Source organism: Capricornis sumatraensis, chromosome 17 (assembly GCF_032405125.1).
Source record: "Capricornis sumatraensis isolate serow.1 chromosome 17, serow.2, whole genome shotgun sequence".
Taxonomy (NCBI): Eukaryota; Metazoa; Chordata; class Mammalia; order Artiodactyla; family Bovidae; genus Capricornis; species Capricornis sumatraensis.
The window spans coordinates 70,210,760-70,231,745 of NC_091085.1; the positions used below are offsets into that span (position 1 = coordinate 70,210,760).

The following is a 20,986-nucleotide window of genomic DNA, read 5'->3' on the forward strand; positions in this document are numbered from 1 at the left end:
GTCTTCCCAATGTGGGAGTCAGCTCAGTTTAGAGAAAAGAATAACAATAAAAAGGGTTAAGGCTGTTCTTTGGCCGCTGCATGGACCTGGTGCCCTCAGCCTCTTCACCGTGATGTGAGGGGAAACTGAGGCAGAGTAGGGACTGGCTGCTCAGCTGGTGAGTCACAGAGCCAGGGCTTGGGCTCCGGGAGTCTGGCTGGAGGAGTCGAGCCAGGCCTGGCAGAAGTGAGCTGCCTGTCCATGAAGGTATTCAAGTGTCTGGGGTAAAAGGTGAGACTGCGCGGTGGGGCTCACCTTCTCCGTAAAAGAACACTGGTTGGTGGCCTACTCGGTGCCAGGGTCTGTGCTAGGCGCTGGGTAAAGAGGTGAAGTTCAAAGGCGCTCGCGCTGGTTTAGTCCTGGATGGTACTGTCTGTAACACAGGTGCCTCCGCCGCTGGACGTCTGGAGCTACCCGAAGGCCGGGACCTAGCGCACGCTGTCTCTGAACTGACTGCCGAATGGGCGGAAGCGTGGAGGAATCGGCGACAAGCCCATTACCAGATGGCGAAGCAGTGCCGGGCTGACGAATTCAGGAGCCGGTGGGCTCAGGATTCCAGCCAGAGGCTCCCCCACGACCCCCACGAAGCGCCTGCCCCTGTACCTGGGGTGATGACGCCCGTTTTCCAGGTGAGGAAACTGAGGACCTGCCTCTACCTCCACGCCCCACCCCACCGCCCGCCCGCCGCCGCCCTTCCCACAGGGGCGCGGGTCCCGGGCGCTGGGTAGGCTCGGTGCCTCCCCTCCGGGGCGGGCGACGTGGGCGGGGTGCAGCCCGGGGGCGGCGCTCGCGGTGGAACCCGAGCCCGGGGAGGAGGGACGCGGCGGCTCCGGGCGGGCGCGGGGCTGGCTGTCGGGATTCAGGAAGCGCCGAGCTCCCGGCCGCCGGCGCCCGCCCAGCCCTCTTGGAGGTGAGTGGGATCTGGGCCTTCGGGGCGGGGACCCCCGGGAGGGTCGGCACAGCCAAGGACCCCGCGCGCCCCTGGGTACGTTTCGGAGGCTGCGGAGTGCCAGTCTGGGGCGCGGGATCCGTGGGGGTCCCTTGGGCCGGGCACCACCTCTCTGGGCTTCCCTTTCCCTACCTGCGAAGTGGGTGCTAACCTCGGCTCCCGGCTCCCGGGAATGCAGGCCTGAGGGAGGGAGGTACCGGCTCCCCCGGAGATCCAAGCCCAGGAACCAAACACAGGAGGCCCTGCAGACCACCTCGCAGTCACCTCCTTTTTGGTGGGCTTGGAAGAGGGAGTTAGGTGCCTGGGGGTTTGCCTTCAATCTCCGGGAAGGGTTGGGAGTCTGCAGCTTCCAAAGATCACTTCTTCCTTACTGAGCCCCAGAGAGAGAGCTCTTCTCCCAGGAGGCAGGAAGATCTCTAATCTCCCCTCCAGCTCTGCGGGGACACCCTGGGAGGTCTCTGAGAACTGGGAGAGACCGCCTACCCTCCCACATGCCTGGCGGTTTCCAACCGTGGACTCCCCTGCCTGGCCCAGCACCAGCCGGTTTCCTCCATCCGCTCTCCCCATTTTGCAGAAGAGGAAACTTGAGGCCCAGGTCAGGAATATAGCCAAGTGGAACTTAAAGCCAGGGCTGTCCAGCTCCAACATCCTCCCTACATGGAGCCCAGGGGCTGTCGTGGAAGTTGCCAAGGAGGGGGTGGACTTATGGCCGCCGAGTGTCTAGAACCAAGGACTTCTGCTGGGGGGTGGAGGTAGGGTGTGATCTCAGACACTGAGACCCCTCTGGAGGGCTTGAGCTTTGCCCCTTTATCATAGGGGCAAGGATGGGGTCACTGGGTGAGGAGGTGGCCTCTTAAGAGAGGTCAGGTATGAGGGTCAAGCCCGGATCGTCTGTTGGCCACCTGCTACTGTGTGATCTCGGGCTACTTTAGCTGTCTAAGGGACAGACTGCTCATCTATAAAGTGGGGGTGGGCTGAGGGCGCCCCTGGGCTGAAGCGAGGACAGCCGACCTGTGAGGGGCCCCACACTGCCTGGAGCCCAGCCTAAGGGTATGATGTTTGCACTGGTGGCTGTTGCCCCCAACATCTTCTTAACGGAGGGGGTGAAATGTGAAGTGTGAAAGTCATTCAATTGTGCCTGACTCTTTGGGACCCTATAGACTGTAGCTCGCCAGTCTCCTCTGTCCATGGAATTCTCCAGGCTGGAATACTGGAGTGGGTAGCCCTTCCCTTCTCCAGGGGATCTTCCCAACCCAGGGATCAAACCCAGGTCTCCCGCATCACAGGCAGATTCTTTACCAGTTGAGCCACCACGGAAACCCAATGGAGGGGGTGAAAAAAGGTAATTGGCCATTTCCACATTTATCTAGATCATTCTGTTTGAACAGTGGTAGGAGCCAGAAAGGCGGGGGACCCCTTTCCTCACTTTTATTGGTAAACCGTAGCGGGGAGGGGCTCCTAAGACAACAAATGACAGTCCTGGGCCAGTCAGGTTCACACTTGTATTAATAGAAGCAGGGTGGGGTCATTTCCAAGTGGAGTTTCCCCAGGTTTAGAGAATGGGCGCCTGAGGAAGAAGTGTGTGAGAGACTAGTGAAGACGCCTCAAATCCCCCAAGCGAAATCCAGACCAGACGCCTTCTATCCAGGCCGGGGCTGTGGACTCCTCTCCCACCTCATCAGCTGTGCCGGTGTGAGCTGGGCCTCAGCCATTTCCTCCTCTGTCCATCAAAACCCTCTTGCAAAGCTGCCCGGGCCAGCCCTCGACTGGGCACTGAGGCATCGGACCCCCACCTAGCCCCAGCCCGGGTCGGCGGGGGCTCGGTGAACTGGGTGGTCCAAGAGAGCCGGTGGGATGGGAGGGAGGGCTGCCTCCTCCCCCTCAGCTGCCTCCCTGACCCTGGCGTTGCCCTCAGGCAACACCCACACCAGCCCCAAGAGCACCCAGCCAGGGAGCGTGTGTGCCCCGGATGGCTGGGGCTCAGGGGAGCGTGCTGTGGGTGGGATTGTGACGATCGGGTACCCGGAAGGGCTTGATCACGGTGGCCTTGGAGGCTCACCTGAAGCAGTAAATGCAGGTGCTGGGGGAAAGGGTATTCAGGTAAAGATCTGACTTCTACTTGTCACCAGCTGGTGAAACTAGCAGAGCTGAGACGTCCCGTTTGTCTGGAGTGTGACACGAACAGGAAGGACAAGGGATCAGACAGGCAGAGGGCTGGGGCAGACCCAGAAGCCCTGCAAGTCCAGCCTGGGAGGGCCACGCCGGATGTGTGGTCTAGAAAGGCCCGAGGAGTCGGGGCTGGGTGGGGAGGCCGGTCCCCAGGCGGAGAAGTCATCCAGCCAGAGGTGTGAGGCCCCAGGTAGGGGCTGGCACCCTTGGTAGGCGGCTGGAAGATGTGGGAGGGAAAGCACTCTACAAGACTTGATCTCAGGGCACCCAGCACGTGGTGCGCAATTAACCCCACTTGCACGGTTGAGTGCCCGAACACAGCGTTTTGAGAGGGCCAGAGTCCTTTGAGGTCCTTCGTGTGTCCCTGGGAGGGAGGGGGCCACATGGAGAGCGGCGGCTCTATACCTCCCAGGCCCCTCAACCTGCTGTGTGCCTCAGTTTCCCCCATTCGACTCTAGGAAAAACATTCCAGGCCCCTCCCCAGTTCACGGGGGAACCCAAGGACCAGCTCCTCCTGACTCACGAAGGATCTGGGGAGCCAAGGGAACATTTCCTGCCAGCAGGCCCTCTGGAATGCCCCGTGTTGCCAGGTCGGGGCGGAATTCACCTGTTAAAGATTAATTCAGAGCTCTCAAGATGCCTGTGGTCCTGGGACCCGCAGCTGCCGCTTTGAACTCTGGGTGCAAGGTTCTGTCTGGCTTCAGCCAAGCATAGGCTGCGTTAGCGGTCATTATGATGATTGTGAGCATTTAGTGAGCACTTACTGTGTGCCAGACAGTGAGCCCAAGACTAAGTACATTTGGATGTGAAGCTAGGATGGTGCCCATTTTTGAGAGGGAGAAATTGAGGTCAGGATGGTAAAGTTGCTGGCCCACCTGGGAAGGGCCAGAACTAAGATCTGAACTCCATTTATCTGACTCTAAATCAGTGCCTAGGAATTTCCGTGGTGGTCTAGTGGCTGAGACTCCACATTCCCAATGCAGGGAGCCCAGGTTCGATTCCTGGTCAGGGAACTAGATCACGCATGCCGCCACTAAGACACAGTTCAGCCAAATCAATAAAAGTAGATACATATAAAATCCATGTCCCTTAACTTCCAAGGTGGCCTGTCCCCATTTGTCTAGATCTGGGGTCACAGGAAGACAGTCTGCAGTTTAGAGGTAAGAACCTGAATTGTTTAGACAGGCCTGGACTTAACTCCTATGCCTGCTGCCTTCTCCCCAGGGGAGGTCAGGCATGTCACCGCATCTTTGAGTCTCAGTTTCCTCATCTGTCAAATGGGACTGTCAGTCCCCTCTCTGCAAGGACAGTCCAGAGCACACGGAGGGGGTTCCGAGCACTGTCTGCTTCCTCATCCTGTCCCCCAGACTGTTCTAGGGCACATTTTCCTCCAGCTCATCCCTCTGAGAGCCCCTCTGTGCCAGGAAGGCAGGAGGAAGCAAGCCGGGGTCAAAGCTGAACTTGCACTTGGACAAGAGACGCTGCCTTTGCGGCTCGGAAATACTTCCAGGCCTGACTGAGTGCCAGGGGCCGTCAAAGTTTCCTACTTTCCTGACTTAGTGCTTACGCAAGGGCTGGTTCACATCCCAAGTCTCAGGCAGTTCCCTCACTCTTGGGACCTCAGTTTCCTCACCTGTAAAAGGGGTGATGACTGTGCAGGCTTTGTGGGAGTGGTTGTGGAGTCTCCAGAGCAGCACAGACTGTTCAGCGTGTAACCAGCGTCTATTGCCTGACGACCTATTGCCGTGATGGGGTTGCAGCATCACCCCCACCGGAGTTGGGCAGGTCAGGAATGCTGAGTCCCATTTTACAGTAGAGGAAACTGAGGCTCAGAGAGAGGAGCAATTTGCCTAGGGATGCCCCGCCGGCTTATGGAAGAGCTGGACCTGAAAGCTAGGTCCCAGTGACCCCTAGGGTCCCTGAAAAGCCCAGTGGCTGGCCCAACTTCCTTCCCAGAAAGCCACTGGGACTGTCCGCTCTTGGAGTCTGACCCACTTCCGTTCACATCCCAGCTTGGCCACTTGCTGCTGTGTGACTTCAGGAAGTGGCTTAACCTCTCTGTTCCTGGGGCTGCCACCCCCAGGGTTTGCAGAAGGTCACAGCAAACCAGTTGAGGGGATTTGGATCCTTCTGGCTGCCCACTCCTGCCTCGGCCTGGGCTCCCCCTGCCTCAGGTGCCCTGGAGTTCCCTTGACCTGTCACCCTGGCCGAGCAGGAATGAGGAAGGGAGGCCAGGCCCTCGCTTTCACTGTGACTCCGATTTCCTTCCCACGTCTGAGCCCCGTCCTGGTCATCGGCTTCCCCCTTCTGCCCTTCTGGCTGTGTGACCTCAGGCCGGTCACGCCATCTCTCTGAGCTTGTTTCCTCATCAGTGGCAGTCACAGACGGCACACCAGGGGCATCGGAGGCCCTCACAGGTCTGCTCCAGATGAGATCAGAGGGCGGGAAGGGCTCGGGAAGGAGGTGGTGGTGTGGGGGCAGACAGGAGAGCCATTGACCAAATGGGAGTGAGCTTATTTTTCTTTGGGTGGTGAGTAACGGCCATCCCTCCTGCCCCCTCTCTGCCCACCCGCGACACAAAGAGCTCCTCAGTCTCACCGGACGCCAGTTTTTCCCCGAGGGTGGAGTGGCCTGGCTTCCACCCGACTGACCAGGAAAGCTGACCACCTTCTGGGACGGCTCGTCAAGGGTGTGTATGGAGCAGGCACTTCCAGTGCGTGTCGCCGATGGGCCCCCCCAGGTTCAGGGGAGACCCCGGTGGCCAAAAGGCCCACAGATCTCGGACGGGGACCAGCTGGCCTGGTTCACTCCTGTCCCTGTGCCCTCTGACAGAGAGGAGGGACTCAGGAATACCTGTGGACAGAGCAGACGGATGAAGCAAGGAAGGACTGAATGACTCAACAGACAGTCAGCCAGGTGGGGGCATCAGGAAGACCCGCCTGCTCAGATTCAGACAGGGACTCGGGCAAGAGTCCTGGCCTGCCCGAGCCTCAGTCTCCTCATCTGCAAAATGGACACATAGTAGCTGTTTCCGTCACGGGAGGATGTTGAACATTGTAGGTCAGAGAGCCCAGCACCCAGCAGGTGCTCATTATGTTATCTGTTCAAGGATGGGAAGGAGGGGTTGTCCAGCTGGTTAGTTAGGCAGAGGTGCAGCTGTGAAGGGCTGTCTATCCTGTGGAGAAGGACTTAGCTGCAATTCCTTTCATTTATATCTTTGCATTCATCCATTTGGTCATTCATTCGGCAAGTATGTCTTGGGCAGCTGCAATGTGCCAGGCCCTGTTCTAGGCCCTGGGAACTCTTGTGACTGTAACAGAAGAGGCCCCCGCCCTCCTGGAGCTGGTGTCCAAGTTCCCAATATCTAGGACAGCGTTTTATGAGCCTCCCTCTTGACACCTACAGTCCCAGGCAACCCAGCGGTGGGTGCTGTGATTAGCTCCCTCTTAGAAGTGAGGGGACTTCCCTGCTGGTCCAGAGGCTAAGACTGTGCCCTTCCAATGCAGGGGGTCATGGGTTCGATCCCTGGTTGGGGGACTAAGATTCCCACATGCTGTGCCGTGCAGCCAAAAAAAAAAAAAAAAAATAGAAATAAGGAAACTGAGGCTCAGAAAGGTGACATAATCTGCCTGGGGTCACACAGCTACTAAGCGGCAAAGGCACAGTGGAAACTACAAGTCTGTTCTGGCCCACCGCAAGACTTCCAAGGGGCATGGCATTTAGAAAGGTGACCCCAAGGAGAGGGCTTCATACACCCTAAAGGCATGAACTCAAATGGGCTTAAAACCAGGTGGTTGGAATCCCAACCACATTCCCCTCCTGTTGAGTTGTGACCTCAGCTGGGTCTCCTGGTCTGTCCAAGCGTCAGTTTGCTCATCTGTGAAATGGGGCTGAGAGGTCAGTGCAAGCGTGCTCAGCACACGATAGGTGTTAGATAAGTGTCGGCCCCTCCCCTCCATTCTCCCCAGTCATAGTTTATTCCTTTGAGAATGGAAATGATAATAACTTCTAGAGTTATTTTTTGGATTAAAACAGAAGGTGTATATGACATGTACCAGAGGGGTGTGGGCACTGCTAACGTGGGCATTCAAGCAATTAGCCAGAGACACAGCCTCCTGTTGGCGTAGGCTGCAGGTGAGGCGGGCTGGGGCAGAAAGAGGATCTTGAACTGCTTTTCTGCTGCCTGGGGCACCCTTCCCTGGCTCCTGCCTTACCCATTCATTCCATGGTGTCTGCTCTCTTCTCTGACTTTTGCCCATGGGTGTGAGATGGAGGGGTGGGTGTTGGTCTGCATGGGTGGGTGTCCTGCCTCCTCGGGGCCTCAGTCTCCCAGCTGGGTAATGGGGGAGTGATGCAGGAGAGATGGAGATGAGGAGGGGAGAAAAGGCTTTCCGAAGGCGAGGTCTCCGAGCAGAATCACGAGTTTTGGCTTTGGACCTCGGATGTCTGGGTCCCAGCGCTGCCTTGGCCCTGCCCTCTCTGGGCTCTGTCTCCCTAGCTAGTAATTGAAGGAATATTAACAATGAAAAGGCAGCTGCCATTGCTAACACTTGCCACGCACCAGGCACTGGCTTAAACTCGTAAATTATCAATTCAATACATTATCTTCCATGATCATTCAGTCCTCATAGCACCCTTTTGGTGTAAGAGCTATCATTTTATTTTTTCATTCAAAGCATGAACGTAGAGTCCAACCAGTAACTATAAAGCAAATATGTGAGTTTATCCTTCCCACGTGGCAGTGATCATTTCCCCCATTTTACAGATGAGGAAGCTGAGGCCCAGAGAGAAGTGACTTGCTCCCGGCCGCCCTGTCAGGAAGTGGCAGGTGGGGAAGAGAACACGGGTGGGGTGGTTTCTAAGGCTGCAGAATCCTCCCTGTGGCTGTGACTGTCCTCTGGTAGAGGGGCTGGGCTAGAGAGAAGGGGCTTCCATCTTCCCGGGCTGGGTAGCATCGCGCTATGAGCGGGGCTGAGTTAGAGGGATGGGAGGGGGTGAGGCCTTGGGAGAAGGCGCCAGAGCCTCCTGGGACACGACCTTCCTGTCCTCGAGCACCGCCCCCCCCGCTGCGCACCAGTACCTGTGCTGCCCCTCTATGAGCATCTAAGCTCACAGCGTCTCCTTGTCACAGCAAGGAAACTGAGGCTGGGGAGGGGGTGTGACTTTCCCGAGGTCATCAAGCTGCAAAGGGTCTCTGAGATGTAACTCACATGCAACTCACCCTTTCAGTGTGTGCAGTCTGGTGGTTTTGTAGAATGTCCAGGATTATAGAGACATCACCACTGTCTAACCCCAGTACATTTTCATCATCCCCAAAATGAACCCCATCCCCACTAGCAGTCACTGTCCCCCCGACTCCCCCCAGCTCCTGGCAGCCATCCCTCTGCTTCTTTTCTATGGACGTGCCTGTTCTGGACATTTCATGTACATGGAATCCTATCATACGTCACCTTCTGTCTTGCTCAGAGTGTGCTCTTAACCCATTCAGCCGCACCGCCTCCCGGTGCTTCCCACCCTGGGGCCGGGGCCCTTGGAAGCAAATGGGCAGCCCTGAGAGCTCGGAGGGATCCTTGTGTGTCCTGTCGGAATCCCTCCTGCCAAGGACTTGCAGAATGACCTAGTGAGGTCATGGTCACATCAGCCTTGCCCTCTGTAGGGCCTGGTGAGTCACCCCGGCCCTGCCCCTTCTGGGTGGGGGGGACCTGACGGGACACTGGGGCTCTGTCCGCCCTGGACAAGCAACCACTGTGCAGCAGACAGGAAGCAGGCAGGGCCGAGACCTGCTGGGTAAATACAGGCTGGCTGGGGAAGGTGCCCTGCGTGGCGTGATGCCCCCTGCTGCTCCCACCCACTGGGCTGGGGGAGCCTCGGCAGCCTGGCCAGGGAGCCAAGCTCCCGGTGGCGGCTGCTCTGAGGTGGCTGCCAGCGTCCCAGGCTCTGGGCCCAACTGCTTGGCCCTCCCTGGCTGTCACACCTTCCTTGATCCTCAGTTTGTCTGTTTATCCGTCTTCTGATAAAGAGACTACAGTGACACTGATGATGCCGACAACAACCATCTTCTGCTGGGTGTGTACTCCTTGCCTTCCCTGGTACCTCAGTGGGTAAAGAATCTACCTGTCCTGGGTCGGGAAGGTCCTCTGGAGAAGGGATAGGCTACCCACTTCTGTATTCTTGGGCTTCCCTGGTGCCTCAGACGGTTCAAGAATCTGCCTGCAATGCAGGAGACCTGGGTTCGATCCCTCAGTGGGGAAGATCCCCTTGAGGAGGACACGGCAACCCACTCCGATATTCTTGCCTGGAGAATCCCCACGGACAGAGGAGCCTGGCGGGCTGCAGTCCGTGGGGTCACCAAGAGTCGGACGCAGCTGAGCGCAGCACGGCGCTTCCTGCCTGGTGCTAGGCTCAGTGCTTTACACACTTTCTTATCTGAACCTCTCAACCATCCCAGGGCAGGCACTGCAGTCATCACCATTTACAGGTGAGAAAACAGAGGCACAGGAAGGCCGGGTGACTTACCCTGGGTCACACAGCTAGTGAGTGGGCAGTTTGCCTCTGGGGCCCGTGGTCCCTACCACCCACCCTGAACCACTCCCCCTCCACCCCCATCATCCATCCTTTTCTTCTCAAGTCCCCTGGTCCTGGTAAAGTATTCACAGAGGGGACTTCCCTGGCAGTCCAGTGGCCAGGACTCCACGCTTGCAGTGTGCAGGGGGTGGGTTTGATCCCTGGTCTGGGAACTAAGATCCCACATACCCCACGGTGTGGCCCAAATAAAAGTCTCCACTAGAGGCGCAGGTCCTGGGGCCATACTGGACCTGGCTCCACATGTAAGGGGCTGGGCAGCCCTGTAAGAGCGACTCTACCTCTCTGAGCCTCCGTTTCCTTACCTGGCAGGTGGGGGGTGGATAGAGCTGGCGTTTTCCCTCTCAGCGCCAGCAAGCCTTGGGATCCGTCCTCCTAGGCCCTTCCCCACCCACGCCACCCCTCCAGGACTGATCTAGAATGATAGGCTAGCCAGGTTACTGCAGGAAGTGGGGCCCCCACAGATGGGGCAGAGAGCCACAGGTTGGAGGGGAGTCTGGGAGCCCAGGACCTCCACCTGATCCGCCTGCCTCCCCCCACCTCCCGGTCCGCCCACCCGCTCACCCATCTTTTCTCTCCATGCCTGTCTTCTCCCGAAGCCTCAGGCCGCCCTTTCCTTAGTGCCCCCTGCTGTTTCCCAGCCCCACAGCCGGGACCTTGCTGTCTCCTCTGCTCTTTTATCTGTCCCACGTGTCAAGCCCTCCTCCTCGCCGCCTCTTCCTGGGCCCGTCAGGATCAATCAGTGCTGTTTCCTCCTGCCTGTCTCCTTCCAGAACTTCAGCGGACCTTGCCTGACTGTTTAAGCAAGCAGATATTTACTGATGCCTTGGCATAACGCTGAATGCCGGGGAGACAGCCAACACAGATAGTCCCTCCTTCATGGAGCTCACACTCTAGAGGAGAAGAGAGAAAATGAATGAAAGGATGATATAAGTAAAGGTCAAAGTTTAATCATGAGACGTGCCATAAAGGGAGGCCCAGTTTGCTGTAAGAGTGAGCACAAGGAGCTGGTTTAGAATGGGGCGGGGCGGGGTGGGGTGGGGTAGGGTGAGGTGGGGAGGAAGGCCTCTCAGAGGAAGTGCTGGTTAAGATGACACCCAGAGAAAGGGAGACAGTGGAGGAAGGCCAGCCCAGGCAAAGGCCCGGAGCGGGTCAGCCATCTGGTCCCCTCCTAGACTGAGTTCCCCGAGTTTCCACTCTGCTCTGCTTCCCTGGTGCCCTGCACACAGTGGGCACTCAGCAGATGCCTGTTGGTGTGCATCGGTCCCAGCTCCCTGGAATTCCTCCCCCTGGGGTGGAGCAGTCCCTGCACGCCTGAACTTGCCCCCAGATCTAAGCAGCTTTCCTCGCTCACGTAATCAGGAGGATGGGATTTGACAAGGACGTGCCAGGGTTTCCATGAGATCAGGCAAAGCCGCGGGGTAACAGCGAGGGTGGGCCCCTTCTTCTGCCAGAAGAAGGATGCGGGGTATGGAGCCAGAGACCTCCAGCCCGCTCCTGCTGAACCTGGGATTGCCAGGGAGAAGGCAGCTGCCATTCATGCCGTCTTGCAGCTTGCTGTTCGTTGAGGGTTTACTCTGTGCCAGGTGCTTGACTCAATCCCTGTAATCCTCCGGGTGACCCAGTTAAGTCCCCCAGGGGCTGGTGAGGCCTGCGAGGCTCAGAGAGGCCAGGTGACTTGCTTAGGCTCACCTGGTTAATGAGCAGTAGGGTCTGGGCACCAGCCTCGATCGGTCTGACGTCAACATACACGTTCTTTCCCATACCCACCAGCTCCCACCAGGTGCCCTCTCCTCGGTAGGGCCAGGGAGTGTGGGTTTAGCTGCCCTGACTGAGTCCCCAGGGCCATCTGAGCCAAATGCTTGAACTTCTGCCATGTTTCTGGAGAGCGTGGGGTCTGACCCGGGCAGAGAGGAAGACCTGGGGGGCCCTGGTCTCCTGATCTCCTCGCCCTGCACCCGTGAATTCACCGCTCCCAGGCCCTTCCTGTCTAACCAGCTCTTGTCCCCAGACATGCCTCAGCTTCTTGCTCTGTCTGGCTATTTGCTCTGTTTTCCCACCAGGTCAGCCCCAGGAGGGCAGGAGTTCTTTGTCTTGTTCACATCTGTGTCCCCAAGACCTGGCACACGATAGATGCTCAGGAAACATTTGTTGAGTAAATACACGGGTGAATGGCTTCCAACCCTGTTCTTTGGGCCCTGGGATTCAGACCCGTCCATCTGGCCACAATTACTATCTGTGTGTGGACTACCGCCTAGTATATATTATGATGTGCATGTGTGTGTTAGTGACTCAGTTGGGTTCAACTCTTTGTGACCCCATGGACGGTAGCCCATCAAGCTCCTCTGTCCATGGGATTTCCCAGGCAAGAATGCTGGAGTGGGTTGCCATTCTCTTCTCCAGGGGATCTTCCCAACCCAGGGATTGAACCCAGGTCTCTTGCCTTGCAGGTGGATTCTTTACCATCTGGGACACCTGGGAAGCCTCTGTGTGTGTGTGTGTGTGTGTGTGTGTGTGTGTGTGTGTGCGCGTGTGTGTGTATATAGGTTTGGATGCTTAAAAACATTTGAAATCCGCCACGTTAAATGAATCCAGTGGTCACACAGCCTGTGGGGACGTCCACACTTGGCGTAGATGTCCTTCGCTGAGCCCCCGATACGCTCCTGGTGCCAGCTGGGCCCTGCCCCCTGCAGAGGCATTCCCAGGGGCTCACAGTGGGCACCCACATGTGTATGAGCACAGAGGGAAGAGAGGAGGAAACATACACGATATTTACACGCAGGGGAGAGGCAGGAGGACTCTCAGCCTCCCTTCCCAGCCAGCACTCCTCCTTCCCCTTAGTCTGGCACGGATTTGGAATGTGTAATAACAGCCTACAGGGCAAACGAGAACAGGGAGTGATCACGATCCCCAACCACAGAGAACGGCAGTGTTTGGGGAGAGGATTGCCACAGAGCGGGCTGTGTGTGTCCGCTAGTGAACAGGCACATACATGTACACTGGTGTCTGTACACACTTGGGTTGTGCACTGTGGAGGGAGTCCAAGATTGGGAGCCCAGAGTCCAGTTCTTCAAGGTCACTCACTGTGTGGCATCATCTCAGAGGCCCCAGTTTTCTCAGCTGTGAAATGGGAGCATTGCAACTTTGCTCACCAGGCCCCGGCGGATTAACTGAGGGAGAGGCTGGGAGGACTTGGTGAATGTTAATAAGGACTGTAAATGCACAGCTGTAGGACCATCCCGTGCGTGTACCTGGGGAGGGTGGGTATGCTGGGATTGTATCATAATGGCAGTGATGATTCAAGTATTTGTCAAGGGGCCTCCCTGGTTAAGATGCTTAACTGGGTGCTTCCACTGCAGTGGGCAGAGGTTCGATCCCTGGTCAGGGAACTAAGATCCTGCTTGCTGCACAGTGTGTCCAGAAAATAGACCAAAAAAACACAAAAAAACATTTGTCAGGTGCTTATTAGGGGCCCAAGAGACACCTGACCACCCCATTAACAGCCCTATAGGATAGAAGCTGTTTTGCAACCCTCACTTTGTATGCAGGGAAACTGAGGCTCAGAGAGGTTAGCATGGGCTGATGGTAATAATCCTCTCAAGGGGCCGTTGTGCACCTTGAACAAGATACTCTAAGGGTTTGGTGTGGCACCCGGCCCCCAGGCCATGCTGTCAACTGAGGGGTTAGGGTAGCCCAGCCTCCACAACCAACTGCCTGGGTTTGAGACCTGGTTTTTTCACTAAGGGCTTCCCTGATGGCTCAGACGGTAAAGAAGTTGCCTGCAATGCAGGAGTGCTATGCTGTGCTTAGCTGCTCAGTCATGTCCAACTCTTTGCGCCCCCATGGTTTGTAGCCCTCCAGGCTCCTCTATCCATGGGGATTCTCCAGGCAAGAATACTGGCGAACACTGCAGTGGGTTGCCATGCCCTCCTATAGGGGATCTTCCCAACCCAGGGATCGAACCCAGGTCTCCCACATTGCAGGCGGATTCTTTACCATCTGAGCCACTACTACTAAGTTGCTTCAGTCGTGTCTGACTCTGTGCGACCCCATAGACGGCAGCCCACCAGGCTCCCCCGTCCCTGGGATTCTCCAGGCAAGAACACTGGAGTGGGTTGCCATTTCCTTCTGAGCCACTAGGGAAGCCCAAGAGTACTGGAGTGGGTAGCCTATCCCTTCTCCAGGGGAACTTCCCGACCCAGGAATCGCACCGGGGTCGCCTGCATTGCAGGCAGATTCTTTACCAGCTGAGCTGCCGGGGAAGCCCTGCAATGCGGGAGATCCAGGTTCAGTCCTTGAGTTGGGAGGACTTCCTTGGAGAAGTAGATGGCTACCCACTGCAGTGTTCTTGCCTGGAGAGTTCCATGGACAGAGGAGCCTGGCGGGCTACAGTCCATGGGGTCACAGAGTCAGACAAGACTGAGCGACTGACACTTTTAGTTTCCACTTTCACTTTTTCTGTCTCTCACCTGCAGTGTGCCCTCAGGCAAGTCACTTAACCTCTCAGAGCCTCAGTTTTCCTCATCTGTGAAAGGAGAATTACAGCAGTACCTACCTACCTCCAGAGGTAGGTCTCTCAACCTCAGCACTGTTTTCCGGCTGGGTAGTTCCTTGTGGCGGGCATGGTCCTATGCCTTGTAGGGTGTCTGGCGCTACCCCTGGCCTTGACTCACTAGATGCCATTAGCCCTCTCTCCTCTGCACAGTGTGACAGCCAAGCATGTTTCTGGATATTGCCCAGTGTCCCTGGGGAGCCGAGGCGCCCCCGGCTGAGAACCACTGGTCTAGGGTTCCGGGGAGGACCACGTGAAAGTGTGTGTGTGAAGCACTTGGGCCCCCAAGAGCCCCATGATCACGGTGATGATGGGGGTTTAGTTCATAATTATCACGTCACCATAATTAATACACTGACATTGATCCCTGTTTGCCTTGTCAAGGTTGCTGGCAGTGAGTGAGTGAGTGACTGAGCGGGGATTTGAACCTGGGACTGGCTGACTCCAGACCCCCTGTTGTGGAGCCCCAGAAACACTGGATGCTGTCTGAGCTGAGATTTCTTAGAGGAGGGGGTACAGGCATGGTGGGGGCTAGAGGGGCTGCCTCATCTGGCCCCCACCTTGGGTGGAGGGTGTCTGGAACCCCATGGGGACCTGGGAGGGGGTGCGGTAATTAAGAAGTATGTGCCTAAACTCCTTCTCTTCCCCTGACCCTGCGGTCCCCACTGAAGTGAGCAGGACTGTGCCCAGGGAAGTTTAATCTCCCCCTCAGTGCCTGCACCCCGGTGGACAGCCCTCCCTGCCTCAACATACCCCCATTCCTGTGTCACAGAGCCGGGACTCGGGGCAGCCCCTAGGGGGTCTCCATTACCCGCCTGGCAGGTGGATTGGAACTAATGTCTCCTGATTCATATTAGGTGTTGGCACCCAGTGGGTGCTTCAGATTCTTGAAGGCACTTGGCATCTCCCAAGCTTTAGGAGGTGTTGTGGTTACCCTGGTTTTACAGGTGGAGAGCTGAGGGCCAGAGAGAGGAAGCAATTTGCCCGAGATCTCACAGCTGCTGATTAACCAGGGCCCAGAGGGGAACCGGGTAAAACCGATTTCAGCACCTGTGCACCAAGCCCTTCCTTCCTTCTCTGATTGTGCTCATCGACAGCCCCCAGGTTAATCCCAGGGTCAACACTGGACATGCCCAATTTCATTTAATTCTTCCTGCAAATGTATGAGAAAGCTACTATTGTACCCATTTTATAGATAAGGAGACTGAGGCTTGGGACACTCTCTCAAGGTCATGCTACACAGAAATAGCTTAGCTGGGATTAGAACCCAGGCCTGGAAGAGTCTAAAGTCCAGGCTCTGCCTCCCCATTTGTGCCCAGAGTGGGACCCATCCGAGGCAGGAGCTCTGACCCTCTGTGTGCCCTGCTGTGCCAGCCAAGAGAGGCCTCTTGCAAGGGCCCTTGCCTTCTCTCCTGGCAACCCAAAACAAACAAGGTGGGACCAATCTTTATTTGTTCTTCTGCTAATGTGCATGGAGGGAGAGATGTAGAAAAGAGAGCTTTTCAGACATTTCTCTGCAGCCCGGGTGGGATGTGAGGAGTTCCCGGGAACTTGCCCTTGGTGTCCAGCCCGCCCTGTGCATGCTGCAGAGGGCAGGTGGCTGACAGCCAGCAGGCCCTCGTCCCTCCCTTGCTCTTCTCCTGGCTAAACATTGGGCCTGGGAGCCAGAGAGACCTAGGTTCAAGTCCAGCGCTTCTCCTTACAAGCCGTGTGACTGGCCCTCTTCAAGTTCCATTTTCCTCACCTGACAAATAAGACTAAATAACACCATTGTCATCAGGTCGTGTGTCCATGTGGCACCCCTCAAGGTGCAGGGGTGCATGTGTGGACAAGGCAGAGGCCTTCCCTGCCCTCTGGTACTCACAACCCCAGGATTAACGAATCCCACGAACAAATGGTCGGGGGTGCTTCCCAGAGAAAGCGGCACAAGCTGGGAACACAGGTGGGCAGGAGCTAACCGGGCAAAGAGGGAGGGAAGGAGTCAGCGCTTGGCACTGGGGAGCAGAGTTTGGGCACGGCTAACTAAACCCTCAGAACCTCAGTTTCCCGTTCTGTGAAATGGGGTCATAATGATGGCTCTGGGAAGTTGAGGGTGACTGACTCCCACAATGAGAGATGAGTTCACACTCACTCCCACAATGAGTTCATGTGTATTTGCTGAGCACCTAGTGTGCCTGCAGCATGCATTCGAAGGTAATGTTTTAGTAGATGCTTTCTGTGTGGCAGGCACAGCACAGGCCACTGGATCGCATGTGCTCTTCTTCGTCCCCATTTCACAGATGAGGAAACCGAGGCTGTGAACCATCGGTTTTCCTGTCATATGGTGGCTAAATGTGGAACTTGGATTCAAACCCTGCTCTGGGTGCTCCAAAGCTGGTTTGGTTGGCCAGGAGTAAGCCCCAGGCTCTATGTTTGGGGACCTGGTGTGATTCTGAGGCCCTTCCGTCTCCAGCTGATGTCCAGGGTAGCTGGACGCGAGGCGGACTTGTGTTTCCAGATCCCTGAATGGGGCTCCTGTTGCAGCTCCTGCCGGGGGCTGGCGGCCAACCACATCTGGGAGTGGCCACGCTGCACCCCTGTCATTACAAGGGTGGCTTTGAAGCAGCTGGCAGCGGTGCTGTTTGCCCACATGGGAGGGGGGCTTCCTGGAGCCGGCCTGACGCCCCTCCCATTCCCTTGCAGGCCAAGCTGTGTGGACGGGTCCCCAGGGCAGCATGGCGGATCCGGGCGAAGGCCCCCGCGGGGCTCCAGGGGAGGCGGCCGAGTCCCCTGGGGATGAGAGTGGGCCCCCCGGCGGGGAGGCCTTCCCCCTGTCGTCGCTGGCCAACCTGTTCGAGGGGGAAGACGGCTCCCCGTCGCCCTCCCCGGCTGATGGTGGTCGCTCCACCGGCCCAGGCGACGGGCGACCAAACCTGCGCATGAAGTTCCAGGGCGCCTTCCGCAAGGGGGTGCCCAACCCCATCGACCTGCTGGAGTCCACCCTGTACGAGTCCTCAGTGGTGCCCGGGCCCAAGAAGGCGCCCATGGACTCGCTCTTTGACTACGGCACCTATCGTCACCACCCCAGTGACAACAAGCGGTGGAGGAGGAAGGTCATAGAGTGAGTATTGCTGGCTGCCTGACCAGGGGTCTCCTCTGTATTGAATTCGCCCGTCCACCCATCCGTCAACCCACCCACCCATCCTCTACTCACTCATTCATCCAGCTACCTGTCTTTCCACCTAGCCGTCCAGTCCATCCATCTACCCGTCCACCTGTCCGTCATCTACTCCCTCAAGTATCTGTCTGCCCGTCTATCCATCATCTAGGCATCCTCTCATACGACCAGCTTTCCGTTTGTCCACTGTTTATTCCCCAAACAGCCATCCCTTCTTCTGTCTACTCACCGTTTCTATTCATCCAGCCAGTCAGCTATTAAACTACCCATCATTCATTCATTTATTCCATTTCCATATCTCTCTTTCGTTATTTCTCTTTCCTTCTCTCTTTCTCTCTTATCAGCTACCTGCCTTTCCACCTGTCCATCCGCTTGTCCAGTTTATCCTCCATCATCACTCATTCAGATACCTATCGACCCATCTATTCCTCTGCCATCTCTGTCTAGCCATCTCTGCATGAAAACCCATTAGACCCCTCTCAGGCCTCTGTGTGTGTCTAGAGGAGTCTTGAAGTCTGCGTATGTCCTTCTATCCCCCGATGCTGATCACAGACTCATTTACGCCCTTGGATGAAGCTCAGCCACCTTCTCAGCCCCTGCTTGGTCAGAAGCTGCCTGTCTCCTTTGTTTATTTACCGAGTCACCAGTTTGTTCAGTGAAGGTTTGTGGACCACCCACCACATGCCAGGATAGGGGAGGGGTTGGCCCTGGGGCTCCAGGAATGAGCCAGGCCAGATGCTGCCCCTGCTTAGCTTAGATACTGAGTAGCTGTCACTGGCACTTTCAGTTTGGAGGGCAGAACACTTAATAAGCAGGTGAGTAGACAGTTCACTTTGGACTCATCTGATGGTCCAGTGGTTAAGACTCCATGCTCCCAATGAAGGGAGTATGGGTTCAGTCCCTGCTCAGGGGAGATCACGCATGCTGCTTGGTCAAAAAAGAAAGAAAGAAAGAAATAGTTCACTCTGGGAGAAGGAAATGGCAACCCACTCCAGTATTCTTGCCTGGAAAAGTCCATGGACGGAGGAGCCTGGCGGGCTGCAGTCCATGGGGTCACGTGACTGAGGCTGCATGCATGAGGAGGGTGGAGGGAGATGGGCTGGAAGCAAGAAACTGGTAGAACTGAAAAAAAAAAAAAAAGAAATAGTTCACTCTGGGGGAGGTGCTGAGGTGAGAGAGGGAGCTGATACAGGAAACATAATCCAGGTGGACTTCCTGGAGGAGCTGGCTAAGGAGTGAGAAAGGAGAGCCACATAGGAGATTCACTGGAAAAGCTCCTGATTCTGGGAAAGACTGAGGGTGGGAGGAGAAGGGGATTACAGAGAATGAGATGGTTGGATCTCATAGACTCAATGGACATGAGTTTGAGCAAACCCCGGGAGATGGTAAAGGACAGGGAAGCCTGGCATGCTGCAGTCCATGGGGTCGCAGAGTCAGTCATGACTGAGTGACTGAACAACATTCCAGGTGGAGGCTGGAGAAGCTTGAGGTCTGCACGGAACGCAGTCTGCAAGCTGCAGGATGAACTTTGTAAGCTCCACTCAGAAGTGGAGACAAGCCCAGCAGAGTCAGGTGTCCCGGTGCCCGATCTCTTTGGAAGGTTGCATTACACGCTGGTGGGCTCTTCATCTCCCTTTCCCCCTCCTTCAGGCCCTCATCCCCACCACTACCTCAGACAGCTAGGGCTGATGGCTTTGGAGGGGCTGCAGAGGAGTTGGAGGGGGATGCGTTTGAGCACTTGAGGTCTTCAGAGACTGCGAAGGCTGCCTCAATGAGGATGGGGGCGGGGTGAGGGTCTCAGGAGCAGATGAAATGCGGGCTGCCCTAGCCTGTGTGCCCCCCACCCCAATGTCCAGAAGCACCTCTTTTCCCTTCCCTGGCGCCCCGTTGCTGGAGGCCCCGTCCTGGGGGGCAAGGTCTGGGCCCAGGAACAGCTCGGTGACCGCTCAGCCCTGGGCCCCGCCTCCTGTCTGGCTCCCTCTCTGCCCCCCTCCACTCTCCCGTTCACACACTCTTCCTCTCCTGTCCGTCCTGTCTTCATTCACAGCCTCCTCCTGCCCCTGTGTGTGCTGGGCACTGGGTGGGTGAGGACGCGACAGAGTGTCCCTGCCCTTGGTGCCCCTGGCCTAGCTCTGCGCCAGCTCTTTGTCTCTCAAAACCTAGCGCACAGTAGGTGCCCAGTGAATGCTTATAGAATGGCTGATTGACTGTCTGTTTTTTCCCTTCTTTCCTTCTCCATCACTTCTCCTCCCCCAGCCCTTCCCACCTTATTCTTTCTCCACCCACCTCTGCAGCTCAGCGTTTCTTCCGCACATACAGGCTCCGGACACTCAGTAGCACTAAATAATAACAGGAACAGCAGCTAACGTTTACCAGTGTTGACTGTGGTGGGGCCTTGAACTAAGCATCTACGTGCACGGCCTCATTTGTCTCAAATGTTTGTTGAATGAATAAATCAAGCAGTGAATGATTTGAATAAATGATAGAGTTGCTTTATCCTTTAGTCTGGTGTTCCTCCTTTCTGTCCTTAGTATCTTTGTCTCTTCCAGTCTCTGGCTAATTAAGCACTTAATAAATGACAAATAGATGGATGGATGGGTGGATGGGTGGGTGAATGGGTGGGTGGGTGGAGGGATGGAAGATTGGATGGGTGGGTGGGTGGGGGGGTGGATGGATGGGTGAATGGATGGGTAGAGGGGTGGGAGTGTGGGTAGTGGCTGAATAGGTAGATGGATGGGTGAGTGAATGGGTGGATGGTTGGATATATGAATGGGTGGGTGGATGGATGGATAGGTAGATAGATAGATGGATGGGGACCTTGTAAGCTTCTGTCTGTCTCCACCCAGCACACAGTAGGTGCTAGGTAGAGTATTGGGGTAAAACATTCCTCTGTGTCTCCAGATGTCTCTCCCCTCTCAGCCTGGCCCCTCCCTAGGGCTCCAGCTGCCCTCCCCTACAATCCTCCGCCCTCTAAGGCTGGAGACCATGAGGGTGGGCAGGGGATGAGCCCTCCTATCACCCCGCTTCCTCCCCCTTCAGGAAGCAGCCACAGAGCCCCAAAGCTCCTGCACCCCAGCCGCCTCCTATCCTCAAAGTCTTCAACCGGCCTATCCTCTTTGACATCGTGTCCCGGGGCTCCACCGCTGACCTGGATGGGCTGCTCACCTTCTTGCTGACCCACAAGAAGCGCCTCACGGATGAGGAGTTCCGGGGTGAGCCACCCAAGAATGGCAGGCGGGCCAGCTGGGGTTTGGGGGATGGCATCAGGGGCCCCCTTTCCCGTCAGCATCTTCTCTTGGGTCAGTGGGCTGCACTAGCCAGGAGGAGCACTGGACAGGGAGTCTAGTCCTGTGTGTCCTTTCCCATATTACTTAACCTCTCTGGGCCTTGGCTGCCTTTCTTCATTCAGCCTTTGTTTATGGAAAGTGTCACAGGTAAGCAAGGTCACATTATAGGCTGTTTCTTTACCATCTGAGCCACCAGGGAAGCCCAGAGTCTACACACCTGGGCTTAGATCCCACCTCTACCACTTAAGGGA

The 20,986-nt window shown here is 56.5% G+C and overlaps 1 protein-coding gene across 1 annotated transcript in view; it reads left to right on the forward strand.

The window, feature by feature from the left end:
- Positions 1–916: 916 nt before the first annotated feature.
- Positions 917–20,986, forward strand: part of TRPV4 (transient receptor potential cation channel subfamily V member 4) — a 37,790-nt gene continuing 17,720 nt past the window's right edge. The window contains exons 1-3 of the mRNA XM_068989694.1: positions 917–949; positions 16,974–17,391; positions 20,488–20,660. Of these exons, the coding sequence (XP_068845795.1) occupies positions 17,006–17,391; positions 20,488–20,660 (559 nt within the window). The 5' untranslated portion in view covers positions 917–949; positions 16,974–17,005. The remainder of the gene's footprint in view (positions 950–16,973; positions 17,392–20,487; positions 20,661–20,986) is intronic.